Genomic DNA, 19,843 nt, shown 5'->3' with positions numbered 1-19,843 from the left:
ACAGCAGTCACAGGATTAAAACGTCAAAATGTTAAGTTAAATTAACATTTACTCTGAATCAAAAACCCGCATGACCGGCACGTTCTTTTTTCCCCCCACCCAAAACAAAATCTTGAAATAAAATTAAGACACAAAACCACCTGTGAGGAACCTTTTTTGTGGGTCACCCACTAGGTACCCAACCTATTGCAGGACTACTAAAAACATACACAAAGTATACACAAGATACACATGGCACAACCATAGTAGGGGATCAACAAAGTCAGTAGGGTTCATCCTCTGGAGGCCATGAATGTCTGTACAAAATTTCATTCAATCAAGATATTTTGGTCTGGACCAAAGTGATGACTGACAACTCTACGCACACTGCTGTGCTGCTGACATGGCCAAAGGATTAAATTGAGAATCATTCACAGCATCACTGTGTCTATGATGAATGCTGTTCATATAATGTTTAATATCTGCTCTTGATTTTCTAACACTTGCAATAATGACGTACTGCAGCTGAAAGTTGGCATTAACACAATTTGCTCTGGAGTTTGAGATTAAATTGCCTTGACAAGGATCTAAATAGTTTACCGCCCTCTCATTACTGTTTTGACTTTTGCTGTAAATGAATAAGAGATAAATCATAGCTATTACACGCAAACACTTAAAGAGCAGTTTTAGTTTTGAGTGAATGAATCGGCAATGACACGACACACACACTAACAACAAACCGGGGCAATATCTGCAGCGCAATTATTCATAAACACTTGAGTGTCAGCTTAATATCAAAAGGCTGATTGTCTTTAAATGAGCACGTCGTAAACACAGATGCAGTGAATATAACAGATGATAGTAAAGTTTAATAAATGTTTAAAGTGTAATTCTATTGAAGAAAAAAAAGCAGCCTGCTTGAGGGTTTGCTTCGAGATAAGTCCTTTGATTAGTGTTTTTTCAAAGTCTCATTTCAATAACAGCTTTTTGCTCCAAGGCAGACTCATTGTTTAAGCGTGCTGCAGATTGCAGACTAAAGGCTGGACAAGTCCAATAAATCTGTTCCCCAGAGAAAATCTCCCTCTGTTACAGCTCAGACACACTGGCCCGCTTCTTGAGAGCAACATCGTGTGTGTGTGTGTGTGTGTGTGTGTGTGTGTGTGTGTGTGTGTGTGTGTTTTGGCGCGGTTTTGGTGTGAATGTGCAAAAATGGTGCAGTGACATTAAAGATTAGTCTTGGAATAAACAAGGTTGAGGAATACAGGGACGGTGGAGTAAAAGAGTAAATCTTGGTCTGCAGTTGTGACACAGATACAGCAGAGAAAAGCAAAGCTCAGATAAAATGATTACACTGATTCATGAAACACATGCCGTGCACAATCGCAGATGATATGACCTCCTAAACTCACAGATCTGTCTAAGATCATCTCTCACAATATGATTCAAAAGCTTCACTGGGTCCAACCTGATGTGAATCACACCTTCTGTACTGACTTGGTTTTCTAAGTGAAGCTGAAATGATTTGAGATTTAAAAAAAAAAAAGAAAGTGTAGAGAGGAGAAAAATGCTTCTTTGTATTCCTTGTACAGAGATCACCATCTGGAGTGCTCTCCCATAAGAAATTCTACCATCTGTGGCAATGGTACTGTTATAAATTCAAAATCTTTTCAATGTGCCTGAAACAAAGAAAACATATTCCAAGGACACCATGTGTTGGGTGAGATAACACACCCTGTGACTGCAGGCTGCCGCAGTGGCAACCTTTGTGCTAATATTAATGGACGTTCACAACAGCGAGACCCTGCTGAGATTAACCCAGAGCCTAATCCCATTCACAGAAGAAGAGATTAACATTGCACTGGTTGCTTTAGAGATCTAAAAAATCAATGACTTTGGAAAACAATCACAATGTGACGCAGTGTTATTGGCCCCATGCACACAGTAATGGTTGGAAGATGTGTTGGTGATAAAACAATTCAACCCTACTAAACCTGCGGGACCGCCGACAGTCTTGGCATTACTGTCTTCAGGTGGAATGAGGCTACTGATATGACACCAGGTATGGTATATAACTAGAAGACCTAAGGTATCTGCTTTTGGTATCATGTCTTAGCTTTCCAGGAAGGTGCAGCTTTAGCAGACGCAAAAGCTGCGCAACCCTTTTGTGACTTTGCCCCCAAGAGTCTAGACTCATGCTAGCAGCTCTATAACAATGCCAACATGCTGAAGTTTAGTGGGTAAAATGTTTACCATGTTCATCACCTTAGTTCATCTTGTTAGTATGCAAACCTTTGATTACCATTAAACTCAGGGTAAAGTTGAGGCTGGTGGGCATGTCACGAGTAAGGCCAATTTCTGCCAGATGCTAAATCCCCTTGATAATGTCAGTATTGAAGTCAACACACGCAGACCTACCAGAAAATAGGACTCCCTACAAACTTGGTATTTCACCCAGGGTACGAGGCCTTCCATCCCGAGTGTTGTGACTGATGCACATTCTCATCGGGTCTCAGTGGGTCATGTCTTCACTTTCTTGGTGAGGTAGCATAACGGTAACCCAAAAAGTTGTTAATTAACCTAATTAGAGATGCACGATAAATATCGGGCCAATAAATTATCGGCGGATAATGGGACATTTTTATAATTATGCGTTTATCCAATATTTAAAATTATAGCAGATAATGCAAAGCTAGACTGTTTTCAGCCTTTTTTACCCTCAGGTGTACATAAACTATAGGTTTTACACTTCTTTTGAAAATACAAAAATGTGAAATTATCGGTTATCTTATCAGTTATCGGCCATGAGAAGCAGTTACTTATCGGTTATCGGTATCAGTTGAAAAAAATCCATATCGGTGCATTCCTAAACCTAATCTTTTCCTTAACCAAAGGTGAAAGCTATAGATGACTTCCCACTTAACTGTAACTTCAAACACAGATGATTTTTCGTTGATTTATGAAGACACACTTGGATTTTTGCTCTCTGATGGCTAGGCTGCAACTGAAACTAATGTTAGACTTCCCTGCAGATTCTTAGATGACTACCTGACTGCTGATGAATTCTCTAACTGACCATCGTACCATTATACTGGAAAAAATCTACCACTAAATTGTGCCAAAACGTGTTGACATTTGGTTGGACTAAGTTATGTCCAACAACAAAAATCTACACAGATGGGAGGTCTGTATTCTGATATCAATGTAGTCTCTTACATCAGTGGATGCCCATGGATGCAAAACCAAATATACATATTGACTGAGACACTCACTGAGCTCAGGCATACACTGCTGCGTCCTGTAAAACGACATCCATCCAGGTGAAACACTGAGTTTTCAGAGAGTCCCATGAATCTGACTTATGTGCAGGTGGTCACTTCCTGGTTGGCGACACCTCTGTGTGACAATGTGAAACACTGTCAAAAGCCACTACAAAGAAGAGAGTCTCTGCTCTTTAATAATTAATGAACTGGTGTAAATTTAAGTAATTAAACATTATTTCTTACTGAAGAGAAGAAAAACAATGGACCTGCCCGAAAGACAAATGTGCTTCCACATGGAGAACATCAAGCTGTCACTCTTGGGGGTGGCATAAAGAATGTCCCCACACCCCAACATGTTTGCTTCCATAGCACAGCATCTCTCACAAACAACGGCTTATTTACAGATTGGCATATCAAAGAGGGTCTCAAACAACAGCCCTGGTGTCAATCAATAATCCAATGACTTGAGCCAAAGGTCAAAAAAAGTAAAAGAATTTTAAGAAGTGCATTAATTCAGTAAACAACACAATGCTAAACTCATGTTTATATTCAAGGTCACCACAACAACAAACGTGGACCGTTTGCAGACACGCTATCTGTGAATGCCTCATTATTGCTGTTTCACTGTCTGTGTGTGCTGCAGACAAAACAGATAAGGGGGGAAAATATATTTCACTATCACAAACTTTTGTCCTTTTCAAATCTTTTTTTAAAATCTTTTCTCAAGGAAAAAAAAAAAGAGAAAGCTCAACAGAAAAAGTGCCAAACAGCAGCAATGCGCCTCTTCCCCTTATCTGCCTCCAGCCAATGTCTTTAATTCTTCCCTGTAAATATTTAATAACCTCTTGGAAAACACTTCTCGAGCATTTCAGTGTTGTTTACTATGGTGCTGTACATTCATTCATTCATTTACTTTTTATTTCCCACATGGGGTTACAAGACAACACTATTTTACATACATCTTTTAGTCATGCGTATACTATATTGTACAGGCTGTTTGGATGCAGAAACAGAAAACTTTTCCGTTATCAGAATTTACTGTTTTCCGTTATGGCACCATGCAGATAAAATTTAAACACTGCAACATGGACCGGACTTTTTTAGCATTCATTTTTAAAACGCAAACATATACAGTTGGATGACGACTTGTTTAACTTGGTTTTCCCACATAAAACTTAAAAAACCAACAAGGGGCTGGAGGCAGATCTACTATTTCTATCTCAGCGAGAAATGTGCTTGCGGAAGGTTTCGCGCTGTGCTTTCTCCAGCGCTGCTTTCACTAGGCTGACTGGTGAAAGAGCAGTGCACATCAAGATGGCTAGCGTTAGCGGAAACGTTGGAGAGATTGGAGATCGCTGAAACACACGCTTGAGCCTCAGTCAGATCCAGACTCAGATGAGGAGTCTGTTGTGTGCCAAAATTGGCGACGAGCAGATACATCAGAATGGCAAATGAAGTTAGCACGTAGTTAACACTCTTTTATTTATGTTGTTTGTTAGCTTGTAGGCTAACTGACGATGACTAACCCAGTGTTAGCATTTTGTCTTTTTACTCACCGGTCAAGGAAGTAGATGGTAGATGAAAAATTCAACGGTCTATCATATTTTTTTTACCGGCTAAAACAATAAATTGCCTTGTGTCACACATACAGCCGGTTCAGTGGGCTACATTTAATTGAGATAATAAGGTATTTCATTAAATGCAATCTTAAAGAGGAGGCCAGTGGAAAATCTGAAGCAAAATCATTTTAATATATTGATTGATGGTTTATCATTTCAAGCCTGAATACAACTCAGTAAGCCTTGATCTCAAAATTCTACCAAAGTTCTTGCTATTAAATATGCCTGAGGATCAATCAAAAGTAAATCTGAAGGTTTTGTAAATCTATTCGATGCCAAACCATGTTGATCAACTTAAGCCTCCTCGTCAGACTCCTTACTCTCTTCTGCAATCACCCTCTTCTTTGCAGACTGTCATCAAGAGATAGTTTAGCGGATCAGATGATGTCCCATACAGTAAAAAGTGCGGTGGAATTAGAAACACTTGAGATGGTCAGTATTGTGGTAGACATGCTGTTGAGATAAATCTGCTAGTGTGTGCATCTGTGATGAACCCTTCTGCTGCGACAGACACAGAGAGCAGAGCGGTGCGCACATAAATGTCACCAAACGCAGTGGAGACCCTCCCCATAGTTTTTATTGCATTTCTATTTTAGTACAAACATTTACCCACCAGTGTGGCAAATGACTTTCTGAGAAATACTTGCTTAACAGAAAATATACCTGCATTTGGCAGTTGGCAGGTGTTAATGTCGGACCCTGTTGTGAAACATAATTATCCTCCCGACTGGAATTTTTGTTTGGTTCACATTTTTAATTTCTCCAAGCTATTTGGGATCAGTAGGGCCTGATAAGTATAAAAACTAAACACTGTCAACAATAACAAAGTCCCTATATCCTCAAACGTGACGATAATAGTCTCAATGTCCTCAAATGAGCTGATGATAAATTCTTTATGTCTTCAAATGAGTACTTACTAATTGCTAAAATTGGTCAATTTCGTTGCCATATCAAACTACAAACATCATTAATCAACAATAAACAAGTTTCAACCATAAAATGTGATCAGGTTTTGGACCTTATCCATTTTTGTGTCAGGGTCAGCTGTAGACTGACTTGGCAGAGATGGCTGCCATCTTGGTTTTACATGGATTAGTGTATTGTGCTCTACCACTAGATGGCACAAAAAGTGTCCACGAACGAGGACAACAGGTCTAAGTTAAGAAGAATGAAATATAAGGTCCAGTAAAGCCAAAATGTGATGTCCTTGTATGACGACACAGGGTCTCAGGAGGTTATATCTGCTACCATAGTTTTTTGGTAGATAGTGGAAGGAAGCTCCAGGGTCCAGTTTACATCTAAAAGCTATTCATTCTTTAATGTTTTCTGTCAAAATGTCTACTATGCTCATGCTAACTCTGATCTCTGCATTGACAAATCTGCTCTGCGCTGAAGGTTTCCAGTTTCTTTGTCGATGTGTTGAAGTCTATCCCCCATTGATGTGCTTCCTGTATTACTGAGCAATTGGCTTTTGTATTGGTGACGTCCCTGAGCGAGTATTACCTGCGTACATTTGAGTCCCAGATTGCACAGACGTCACCCCCTTTAATAGAGGTATGTGAAAACACCTCTCGAGAGACAAACTTTGTACAGACACAAGTCAGTAAAGTCAAGGTAATTCATGACAGGGGACATTAACATAAGAGAAACACTTTTTAATGGAGAGGGACTCTGAGGATGACTCTTCCCATTATTTCTAAAGAGTCTTATAAAAGGGTGATGCTGAAGGAGGACTTCTACCAGGTATACATAAACACAGACTATTTTAAAGCAGACCTACAAACAGCAAGTGCAGTCGGTCACCTTGAAAACACCAGGCCTGTGGATGTTAAGGGTTGTTATTAACATTTAAATGAGTCTCTGCTACTATAGTTAAGTGCATGCAGAGGCTGTTGTGCCGGCACCCAGGCCACTGTCACACTGTTGTTCTCATTAGCCGGCTGTGGTTAGATGCATGTGAATAAATCTAATCTGGTTTTAAGTAATTACTGTTGTTTCACTCCCCAATCCTGTTTGTTTGTTTGTGTTGTCTAAAACACTTTAGACTTTCAGATTCACAGAACCAAAAGCCTCATAAACAAGGCGTTTAATTATTTAATGTAGATGCTGTAATAAAAAAGAAGTAAAGCCAGACAGTGTTGCATAATATCTTCTTTTGTATAATGCCACATCAGATGGCCGACAATTTGCATAATCATTTAGTCACATTAGCCTTGCCAGTTTTTCCGACCCGGCCCATTTGTTTGAGCGACTGTGCAGACGGGAACCAGCTGCTGACCTTCAGGAGTTTGGAGCGATTTCCTTCCGTCAGATTCATGAAACTGCTGAAAAACATCTTAATGAACGGTGATTTGATCACAGATTGGTGAATTAGACTCAGCACAGGCGGCTTTAATGGGACGCATTGAACATCTCCGTCTATGATGGTAATTCTATACACGTCCTTGCAGAGCTGTGAAAGGACTTCCAACCAATTCAGAGGCGAGAATTCTATAAAGAGGGGTGTAAAAAAGGCACCTGCAAGCCGAATGGAGTTGTCTGAGCGACAACCTGTCCATACAGTATCGACAGAGCATTTGCACATTGTCCCCGCTGATTCTATTCCTGCTTGTTTGACAGAAATCATTTTAAAAACTGTAAAGAGCATCTGCCAAAACAAATCACCAACCCTGGTTAAAAGTGTATTTCTAATCCATGACAGGGATGGGGATGATGTTGTTACAATTTCCTCAGCCGGTTCAATAAATGCCACATACATCTTCACACCCAGAGGGCCATAGTGCTTTCAACACTCTCCTTCAGCCCCGTTGTTCATTATCCATCAAATTCACAGAGGCTACAGAAGACAATAAATCAATGGCGGGCTGCATCAACCTCACTGCTCTAAATCTAAAACCATTTTCTGGTCAGGGTGGTATATAATTTGGAAATTCAATACAATCTCCTAAAAATGTTCTCTCAAGCATCCCTTGTGTAATTTGCAGCTGAAAGAGAAACCAATGATTGCACCCCAATTAATTCCTCTTCCACCCAACTGTACAATATTTCCCCTAGAGTTTTATAAATTAGAAATCAACTGTGGAAATAAGAATTAAATCTAATTAGCATCCCCTCTTCTCTACACACCAATCACTTTTTCCGAAACAATCGAAATCCAATTATTTATGAAAACAAGCGAGAGGGAAAGGCTTACATTGTACGAGCAACCGCACAGAGTGGCGTGAATTGTAAGCACCTGCGAAAATAAAACATTTACGCTGACATATTGATCAAGACAGTGGCACATCAATTAACCGGCCTCGGAGAGACATATTCATCTCTGCTCATGTTGTGGTGGAGAGAAAGTGCAGCTGTGTAAACTTGCCTCCTCCAAATTTAATTTCCAGCTCTCCTGAGAACTGCTGTTACCTGCTGGCTATTGCCACAGTTATACACTGTATGATAATTACTGCACAAATCACAAAGAGCAAAAGCCGAAAAATGCTGAACAACAAGAGGGATAGGTAGAGATGCACCAAGTGCTAAATTCTGAGCTGAGATGTTTAAATTGACAATTTGGCCGATAGCCAATACCAATTTTGCTTTGTAAAGAAATCTACATAATAAAAGATAACTGAACTGTTTTAAAGTCATTCAGTCTTCCATTACACTACCTTTGAATGAGCACATTTAATCATAGAAATGTCTGAAACAACCTTTAAAATAACCTTATTTCATATAAAAAAACAAACAAAAAATAACTGATTCAAAAGCTTTACTACTATATAATACATCATAGTTCAATTTCTAATATCTATTTCATATTGCTGTGAAAACTGTGAACAACATATAACTGTATCTATTCAAGTTTCTCAACAAAAAGTACATTTTACAGTTGAATACATCATGTAAATATTTTAATTTGCCTTTGTCCAGTCCTTGAACGCATCATAATGTACCTCATTGCAACCTCTGTTAGCTGTTGCACCCACTGGCTGCTAAAAGCTAATGTTAACCAGCTCTCCTCCTGCCAGTGTCAGCACAGATTTGATGTTCACAGTGTAGCATTATCAGGGAAAAACAGCGTGCAGCTGTTGACGTGCCATTTGTGAGTTTGCGGCGTCCTTTTGTCCTGATGGCATCCAAGGGAAGATATTTGTTCATCTTAAATACATTTGTCTGCGGGATGACGGGACACCAGTGGTCTTCAACCCTGCTTTTTTGCCTGTGCGAACAAAAAACATCGGCCACTGCCATCTATGAATTGTATCTAATTTGCAGATAGGCCAACGGAAGTCAGCAAGGCGAATATTGGCCAATATCGACGTTCAGTGCATAAATCAGTGCATCCCTAGACAAAGATTATGGTATGTTATTGGTCATCTTTTGCTTTAAAACGATTAACAATTATCCTATGTGCTAATGTGACAGCTGATAACTTCCAATCCAATCCATTGACTATGGAGTAAATATACTTACAGTATTCAAGAAACTGTTAATACTATCAAATCAATTTTTTAAGGCCAGTGACATTATGTCTCTTACCAGTGACAAGCCTTATCATAACCTGATTAACTTTATTATTTTTAACAATATTCTCATTCTTCTTATTATAATTTTAATATTAGTCACCATCGGAGACATTTTATGAACCCCTGTTTGCTTGCTATTTGAGCCCCATAATATTTGATTTCACTACATTGATCAAAGGCACGGTGAACTAATAGTTTACTGCTTTAATTCTGATGTAAATCTACACAAAAATATTAAATCAATAAAGCTACGCTGAGAGAAACAGAGCCTCCATATGGTACTCTCTACAGGGAAATCTTCATAAATGCAATTTCACCTGTGTATTCCCTCCCCATGGAAATAAGCTATATTAAAAGGGTTTTAGAAATCTTGGTAATCATCAATGATAGGGAGAAATCATAAGCAGTTACTTTCTAATGGTCACTGGACTGCACTTGTATAGCACTTTTCTAGTCGTCTGACAAGTCACATTCACCCATTCACACACATATTTTGGTGGCCAAGGCTACCATACATGGTGCCACCTGCTACTACTGCTACTACACCTGCTACACACACTCATACACAGATGGAACAACCTCTAGGAGCAATTTGGGGTTCGGTATCTTGCCCAAGGATACTTCGACATGGCTTTATCTGTGGATTAAAATGTATTCTGTGCTTAAAACCAGAGCCCAACCAAAAACAGCCTGTGGCCAGAGAAACAACAGGCCGCTGCACCACGCCTCAGCAGCAGTTGTTGTTACCCTGTTGACTGAAAAGATGTCCAACATATACAGGGTCAAAACCAACGAGACGCAGGTGTCCAGACACAGAACACGAACACCTGTTATCCATAAGTGAGCGCTGCCCCGTTCTTTGTCATGCAAATCTGCTGGATTCAATCCAGGCAAAAACATTTTGCTGCTTTTGTTGCTTTTATGAAAATGTCCCTGTCTGCTCAAAGGTGTGCCAATAGGTGAAATCAGAGACTCGGGTGTAAAAAATAATGGCAGCATATTTGAGATATTCTCTTGCAGCAGAAAACATCACTGAGCTTGGAGAAAAATATGCAAAATAACATGTCTTCAGAGTGCAGTAATGTTCAACTACAGCTCGATTCGCACGGGACTACTATTAACTGGGGACCTCTTGTGATTTAGAAATTGCCTCCCACATCCGTGTTTCATGCGGCACATTCGCACAGAATAAGAGAAGTCTGTATTTCACTCACACAGCTCTCCACGACACAGAAACACCACACAGCACCACTAGCGGTGATGTATTATGTTATCCTCAAACAGAACATCATCTTTGGAGATGTTGCTCTTCTGCAAATGGGTCTCCATGCTGTGCAGCAAGATAATCCTCCTGCACCCAAAAATGCTGTCAAAATGTTTCTTTATAATTGCCAACACTGCCTCTATAATTCTCAACCACGCAAGAGGCAGGAAAGAGGTGTGGAGAAAACAAACAAGTAAAAAAATACGACCTAAAATCACCAAGATGCTGATTTGCACGGGTCTAATATTGTCACACAACCTTTGCCGAGGAATTTTTACTTGACAAATCATGGATAAGGCAGATTCACAAGGGATTCAGATCGCAGAAGACGCCTGCAATTATTACAAATCACAAGAGGTCCTCAGGTAATACTAGTCCTGGGATGTTTTCACAAATTGAAACGTGAAATTGTAATCAGATGCTGCTTTTGTTACACAATTCTCTCGTTCTTGTCTTTGTACTATATATGTTTTTGATCTTTTCCCCGTAAAGCACTTTCTAATCTGTTTTGAGCCATTAAAAAACATTTCCTATAATTAGTTTAAAACAACTTGATGATTTAAGTAAAAGCAACCTCCTAATGGTCTTAATTGTTAGATTTTGTACATCAGTGTATTAAAGACATAAGACTGCCCAAAGTAAGTAAGCAAGTACAATAAGGCGGCTGCTTCACACGACAGAGTTAAAGACAGAATTTCAATGCAGTTGCTTAACATAGTTGACAGTGGAAGAACAATGTGTCAAAGCTGAAAATAATAAGCAAAAAATGTGATTCTTTTCTCAAACAGCAAAGTCAGCAGGCACCACAGCTACCTGCAGCTTTATGCCGCATTTCAAAATCTAGATTCCTACCTGTCCTCCTCCTGCATTAATAATGTGTGCACGATAGCATATTTAATATATTACACAGTGGAATGTGGGCAGCTGAGTCCATCACAGGAGAGGAAAGGAGGAATACTATTACCGTCACAGATAAAAGTGATTTTCTGCTGCGCTAACAACCAAGTAAATTGGTATTCTTACCAAGGCCATCTCCGTCGTAACAGAAAACTGCCATGTGTCTGTTTTACTGTGCAGCTTCTCCCAGACAGCCCTGTGTTTATGTGGATTCATGTAGGAGTGGGGTTTTCTACAACAACACAGGGCAAGACTGAGAGTGACAAACGGTGTGTCGCGGTGACAAGCTGTCCGATTCTTATGTAGGAGCCCGGTGGAATAAAAAAGCTTCGTCTGACAATCAACCTGTGGCAACAAGGCTACGGCTTTGAAAATGACAGATTGTCATACATAGATGGAGGCTTACCCCGCATGGCTGGAAGATAAGCCCGTCGACTTCGTGGCTGACCTGGGACGTGAAGCTGCCTTCAAGTAGCTGGTGAAAAAGAATAAAAAAGAGGAGGACACAGATTCAGTCAAGCAAAACTGATAAATGACAAGATGGGTGACTGAAAGCTTTAGCTGGGAACACATGAAATGACACTGATTTATAAAGTCAACCACAGCCGGAGTGTTTGCCACCAATACCTAACCCTCTAAGAGTGAGAAAAGTTACAACATAACCTGAAGGCTTATGCTCCAGAAATCCTGTTATAAGCAGGAGTCTGACACCCTGTTTTCACTCACCTAGCCTTGAAACTAAACACTAATCTCTTTGATTGATAATGCATGACTGAGAGATCAATATCTGTAACTTGACAGCCCAGGTTGAGGACCAGAAAAGCAACAAATCATTAAGTTCCCGATGACTGGAAAGAGTGGATTTCATTTCTTCCATTAAGACCAACTACCAAGCTGAAAGGAGAAAAGGGACCTACGGCACCGTATTAGACGAGCGGATGCCCAGGAGACGTGGCAGAGTTACTGTACAATAAAAGCACATTTTCTACATCATGAAGCACATCCACAGCCATGGCAACTACAGCAGGGAAAATTAGAGGCTCTTAAATAAGGGTGAATATACAATCAAAAGCATATGAAAACAGATGAATAGATCTCCCAATCTGAGAGTGCTTTTCTTTTTTTACCCATCTTCTTAATGACTTTCTCCCCCGTCTTTAATGGGTTTTACCTTCTTATAATGAATACTGAGGGGTATTCTTTTTTTTAAAAATCTCTTTCATCACTGACTCACGAAGTACAAACAAACAAAAACAAAAGATTCACAATTCTAACAAGTCTTGCCCTTTCTAATCCCCTCAAAACCAGTGTACAAAACAAGACCAACCCCTTACTAATGCACCCAGAATGCTGAGCCATTACAGTGGTGCTGTTGCACGTGAGGATTTATTCACCGTGAGCACCAAAACAAACCAACAGCTCTCCAGTTCATATATCAATAATACTTGCAAGCACTGGTGCTCTATAGTAGCAGATTGAGACTAAATGGTCGGGGTCTGGGGCTGAAAAGTCAAAGCAAGTCTCATGTCGGTGGCTTTTAAAAAACATAACTTGACAATTAATACTCAATGTTGCTGTTACGGTCATTTTTTTAAAATCTCAGGTGGAACAAGCTGCAATACATCAAGTGTAATCGATTTATCACCCATCTCTGATCAAAACACAAATGAGTCCTGCCTTTTCTATTCTCCAAACCAATATAGGAAATCTAGACCAACCCTTAAACCCTACGCACCCCTTAAACAACATCAGTTATAATTATTGTTAGTTTCCTTCACTCTGGACAGTACTTTCATCTTACAGCACAGATAACATGCAATATTAATACTGCGGAACAGCACTGGCAGAAAAAGAAGACAACAATTATTAGTCTGAATCGGAAAAAGGAAAAAATAAATCAAAAATGGTGTTCTTGGAGTTTGTTTCTTTTCATAATGACATTCAATACTTTTCCAATGGCCCCCATATCTCACCATAATCTGTCTCATTATTTTGCACTCTGAAAGCTACCTTTTCCAACTTAATTATTTCCATTGCTTCAGTGATCTATTATGTCTGAGTCAGAGAACTTAGGTCAATCAAATTTTTCATGATTATCATCTTTTGTGACTATACATAACAAAGATCTGTTCAGGCTTTAAAGATACTCAGCTGAAGTTATGCAATCCTTCCGCTATACACGACTGTGTTGTGAGTGGAATGACTATATCAGTGTGGATCATTGCTGTCTTTGTTATGCAAAACCAAAGATATTTAATTGTATTGCAGTCCCACAACAGATGGAGCAGTGCTCCTTCAGCAGCACTACAATTTTTACATTTACTATCATCTTTTATGCCCATTCTATGTAGCTGTGATGGGGTGTAATATGATCGGTTGAGTATTTTAAATTGCCTTCGATTATTAGTATTTATTGTCCAGCAGCTACATGAAAAATACAACCACACTAAAATAATCAGACTCCATATTGCAGGAAAGGACAGCAGTGTTGTACTGGCCAATTAAAATGGCTCAAAAGTTGAGCGTGGAATGATGCATACTTCTCACCCTCAATGGTCACCATCTTTGTGACATTGCAAAATTCTCAACTTCTGACATGGCGGCTGGGGACAACGACGAGTCGTTCAGTTGTACATGTTTTTTGCACAAAGTACCAATACTGTTGTTGAACAGGAGCCGTCAGTAATGTTTGTTGGGTCTGTAATGATTTGGCACCACCAAAAAATAATGTGAGTGCTAACGTTAGCGTTTGCTAGCTAGCTAACTTGCTCCTAGCTACGGCAGCACATTTTAATCAGCACCATCATGGTGTGGTGTAAGTTTGGTTTATGTGTGGGCAGAGTTAACTGTCAAATGTTGGCGAAAGTGTTCCACCATCTGTTTTCAATATGTTGTTTAAAAAGAAGATGAAGAAGAAGGGGCAGTTAAAAAATAAAAAGCCATCGTCACTTACAGTACGTGCAAAATGGCAGTGCACAATTTGAGATAACACTGCCATTTTGGAATTAGTGCACCTACATAGTGTACTGATGGACGTATGCGATTTGAGACACACTCTAAAGGCCCATTTATGCTCAACGTTAAATACGGATCCGGATACGGACGGAGCCTTCTGTCCATGCTCCACGTTCATCTCGTCCGTGTTTCTGCACGTTTCCATAAAGCTTATGGATACGGTCCAAACTAAGCAGTACCACCGGGAACCATGGGGGCAGTGTTGCTGTCACTACCCGATACTTAGCTCTAGTGAGACACAAAGAAGAAATAACAATTCAATTTCTCTCATCAGCAGTACTAGAGAAAAGAATTCTCCGTCCTCCAGTCGCGATGTATTTAAGGGCCTCACCGACCACCGCCTCCTACAATGCTGCTACTGTTTTTGTCTTTTATACAAGAGGTACATTATCAATATCTCCTCCACAGTCGCCATGTTTGTTTTTGAGTTTGTTGTTGTCATAAACTTTTGACGCTGGGCTGCCTCCTGGTGGTTATATTGGTTAACATCCATGCCAATGTAAAGGGCGCATGGAAGTATGTGGGCAGTGACGCTAACATCGTTTGAAACGGATGTATACATTTTCGTACGTAAAGGGAGCATAAATGAGCCTTTAGTCTTACAAAGAAGGACCGAAAAACAATTTCTTTTGGTTTTTTTTGTTTTTTAAAAAAGGGGGTTCTTCAGAAGCAAATGGTCCTGGGTAAAACCTTTGCCCTTGAGAAAGAAACCTTCAGTTACGTCAGACAGTTAATCGCAAGCTGCATTTTGACAGATTGGTCTCATAAAAAGTCTGCCAAATTACCTATAAGCAGTTCCTGTTTGCAGTGTACCCAAAGATGTACAGACGTCTATCACTGGATTACTTTGATACTGACGAAAACTTGAGGACCCCCAGGCATGTTCTGGCAGGTGTTGCTAATGACATCGGAGATAGTGATATCCTTGGGAAGTCTAAGTCACACTCAATCTAAAAATATGTCTTTGTATCCAGAATCTATTGAGTTTTGACTCCAAGGAGTGAAAGTTTTGTCGCACTTTCACCTCATGCTCTTTCTCTGCCTCACTACCTTCAATAAAATACATAAGACTGAATATTAGACATAGATAAGCTCACGTAAGTGTTCAGTGGGGGTTTAATTCAAACACAGTGTCAAAGCTGAGAAGAAAATTGTACAATGTCAAGAATTCTGTGCAGTCAAGTATGAATATGAAGACTGACCCTTTTGTGTGCTGGGACAAGGAGAAGACAGTGCGAAGCTTAGCTGAGTGCTTCGTCTTCAGTGATATTTGAAAGTGCAAGGAGCTGAAACGCAAGACCTTCAGATCAATATTTTAAAACTGAACACGAGACAAACTTGAGAGAGATGAAAAGAGATGAAACTAAAACTGCATGGAAGAATCAAACTGTGAGTAAAGTTTTATGTGATGTTGTACTCTTTGGCATGGATGACCAGTCTGAACAGTTTATTTCAATACTGTACTGGCATGAAGGGAAACCTGCTGCTGCTGCTGCTGCTGCTGCTTGAAAGGTAGGAAATCAATCTCAAAATGTATCATATGCCTTGGAAAATGTTCGACTGTAATGTAATACCAAATGCCAGATCTAATATATGATTGCGCATGACTACACAGAGCAGAATCTGTACGCTTTATAAATGGCAGACATTAACAGAGACTGCAGAATCACTGTTGACCACCAACTTTTCGTGAACTTATTGCTAAAAATATAAATCCTCTATGTGAAAACTTGTCAAGTGAGCGTTGCTATTCTGTACATGCATACAGATGGTAAATATATTTAGGCAGGCAGGAAATGGCCCCGGTCAATAAAATAGAAAGCATACGCATTAGTGCACTGCAGCGGATATCAGGTATCATAGCCAAGCCATCAAGATGAACCAAAACAGAGACCAATGCATTTTAGCTATGCAGCGAGGTACTGAAAGGTGGAACAACAACATTTCAGTGGCCTTTTATAACATACTGTAAGTCGTCTCCTGTCTCAATGACAGGAGACAATAAAATGAAATGATTAAATATTAATTAACAATGCCTGCATCTCTGTCTAGGTCTGACATTTCAATCAACGGGCATGGACAATGTAAGTGCCTGTTGACTCCGAGATAGCAGAGAGCTGAGTAGATGTGGAGACTGTCAGCAATCATCAGAGCTGAGAGGCGTTCACTATGCAGGAGATGACAGATCGTCATCATCTGCTCTGGTGCTGCGCGGAGACAAACCAAATTATAACCTCAATCACAAAAACAAGAAAGCGTGAAATATAACATAACTACATTTGGACTTCATGCAAAGCTGGTGAACCATTTCATAAACAGCAGCACACAGCGAGCCCTCCTGTGAAAGTTGCTTTTGACATGTGCATTTTGTCCAGAATTAGACACATCTAGTCTTGAAATCTCTCTTTAAAGTAATCAGATACTACTGTACAATACAACAGATAATATTTGCTTCAAAGAAGGACATTTATCTATACTTTGAAATGAATAAGATCCCAGCATGAACACATAAATATCTGAATTATTTCAGTAGAGAGCTCAAAGTCCTTTGTCACGTCTGAGCTAGCTTCTGCAACTCTACTAACTCAACCAATCTCTCAGTGAGAATTTCTTCCATCAGTGTTCTTGGAATTTACTTTCTACCAAGTTAAAGGTTCTCAAACAAAAGCTATGTTTACTTGCAGTGCTTCTCATTGAGAGCGTCCTTGAGCTCCTATTATGAATTGAATAAAAGAAACAGATGTAGCCACGCTGACATCGACCATTGGTTTGTGGACTAGGATCCTGAAGTGTCGAGTTTGGCATCTTGGCAGTTGCCATCTTGTTGTTGTTTTTTTGGAGCTAGAAGTGACCATACTGACCTGAGAGGTCTGAGCTGTGGAGAGCAAAGGGTGGATCTGACTGAGAACCTGAGGATACCGTTGTGGTAGTGACTTGTCAACCACAAAGTAACCATGCCCTGAAGTATGCCCTTGCTTTACTGTCTATTTTACTCTAAATGAGACCATAATTTACCAAATGAACATCATGCTGTATTGAAAAAGACGAAACTAGAGATGGAGACCATAAACTCATAAGGAAAATGTTTACTAAGGTAATAAATTAAGTGAGAAGTAGGGTCATTTTTTTCATAGACTTCTATAAAATTAGACTTCTTTTTGTTGCCAATGGAGTCACCCCCTGCTGGCCATTAGAAAGAATGCAGGTTTAAAGCACTCCACTTTTGAGACCTGGAGATAACCCCTTGGTTGTAACAAATGTGTTGAAAGTATTTCCTTTCTACCTTGCAGTCTTTTCCCCTGCCTTCATTAGAGCAATGCTACGCATCTTCCCTTGTTACTGCCACCAACTGTCTATCAATGAAATACCGAGAAAGTGGGAGCAGGATGTATCCTGTCACCCTCATGCTCACCTGCCTCCATGATACAAACATAATGGGAAACCACATGAAAAGACAGTGCTCTAAAGGACTCCTGGATAACTTCACAAGGTACCTTTAAACAATATCGCATTTGTCAGCAAACAAAGCTGCAGCTCCTACGGTGTGACATTTAACTGGCATTCGTCTAAGGCTTATGGGAAATGGTCTTCCTTCAACAGCATCCAACATTACATAGGTTTGAAATAAAATTTCCATCTCTATGTAGACATATAGGGTGATCCACAATACATACTGTTGAGTAACATTTTGTTCAAAGGCTGTTTGTTTTTGGTAGATTGTGTCAGTACAAATCTCCAGAGACAAAAATGCCAACGCACCTTTCAATCCACTACTGTTATGCGAATATAAGGAGGTGAACGCATCAAGATGGTGGAATTAAAAGAGCACAAGTCAGATCTCAAACAATTGAAATCAACGTGGAAAACAAAATGGAAATATGAGGAATGTTGCCGTCTCCTTGGTTCTCTACACTTATCTGATGTTTGTTGTTCCATCTCTTCAATGCAGTGGAGCCTTGAGTGATAAATAAGTGGCATGCTTCATGTCTGTCATGATTTATTCACCTAGTCTGTTTCCATAGCACTGTCACATTTTGTTTTTACATCAGCTTTTACACCTAAGACAAGCGTAAAACGTTGCCATACTATAAACTTCCAATCATGTTTTTTCTTTATGTGTAAATTGAAAATGCAAAAAAACAGGGTGACAGAAAGGCACCTAACTATGATTGGCAATGTTCTTTTTTTTACTTCTCAAACAGAATCCATTTTGGTTTCATTTTGGCTCACTTTAGCTGAGCTTACGAACCACGGCTCTCCAGCTGCAGAGCACTGCTTTAAATAGAGAGAAATATCCTGTGTCTGTTAAATTTAACTGCTGGATGATTTCACATTTCCCCAAAATACTTTGATGCAAGACATCACTACTTCTAAAAAATGTGTGTGAGGGAAGTAAGTGTAGTCATCAACCCTCAGAGGAGCGCTGCATACATTTATCTAGAGCCACGGAAAACTGTTCGGTCTCTGCTGTATCTGCAAAGAAAGCAGAGCAACATCAGTGCTCTCCAGAATGATGAATGAGTCACAGCAGATCACACAAAGCTTGACAATCATGCTGACATGGAGAAGGCAGATAGCCAGACTAAAAAGAACTGGTGCCTTTATGAGGGAACGGCATGTAGGCGGTAAGATCTGGGAGTTCCATTTCAGTTCTCTTGCCATCTTAGCACACCCACCCACCACCTTCGTCGAGCACAGTGAACCCTGGATGGAGAGATGAGCATAAAGAAGACTTCCACTCACACATCCTCCTACTGGAAGGAAGTTCCTTGGAGTGATAATGCAGAGAGGGGGCAGCGACCCTGCTTTTATGGTAAACCTCTGTAAAGGAAGGAAACACAAACTTGTGCCTGGTACAGTAGGGTTGTGGGGGTGGAGGCGAACAGCACAGCCCCATTAAGAGATCAAGCTTTCATTGCAGACTCCAGGGCAAAGATGGGACAACGGAAGAGCTCGGGGAGACGAATTGACCGCTAACATGCTAAGCAATGTCTTCCCCCTCGAGAGCGTGGATGTCAGGGTGATGGAAGTTAGGCCATTTTCCTCTCCAGTGTTTTATGTTTGGGCTCATTTCACAAAATGACACAATGATGAATGATATCTGGCTCAGTGTTAGTCAGATAGAATCGAAATGACATGACGTATGCCGCTCACCTTCACTGTTATGTGCTCTGTCTTCTACACAGCACAGGCTTGTAGTTAGTAGCTAGTCAAACAGAAAAAATCCCTTGCCATCAATTCTAGTTGACCTTTAATATTGCTTCAATGAATAATACATCAGAAACAGTAAAATAAAGA

At 40.0% G+C, this 19,843-nt stretch overlaps 1 protein-coding gene across 1 annotated transcript in view; it reads right to left on the bottom strand.

Moving 5' to 3' along the window:
- The window catches only part of rngtt (RNA guanylyltransferase and 5'-phosphatase), a 143,366-nt gene that overhangs the window by 40,377 nt on the left and 83,146 nt on the right, over nucleotides 1–19,843 (bottom strand). The window contains exon 12 of the mRNA XM_049590275.1: nucleotides 11,937–12,005. Within this exon, the coding sequence (XP_049446232.1) occupies nucleotides 11,937–12,005 (69 nt within the window). The remainder of the gene's footprint in view (nucleotides 1–11,936; nucleotides 12,006–19,843) is intronic.

The sequence above is a fragment of the Epinephelus fuscoguttatus genome, linkage group LG11 (assembly GCF_011397635.1).
Source record: "Epinephelus fuscoguttatus linkage group LG11, E.fuscoguttatus.final_Chr_v1".
Taxonomy (NCBI): Eukaryota; Metazoa; Chordata; class Actinopteri; order Perciformes; family Serranidae; genus Epinephelus; species Epinephelus fuscoguttatus.
Note: the sequence above shows the minus strand (reverse complement) of the source record. Positions and strands in the feature narration are given on the sequence as shown.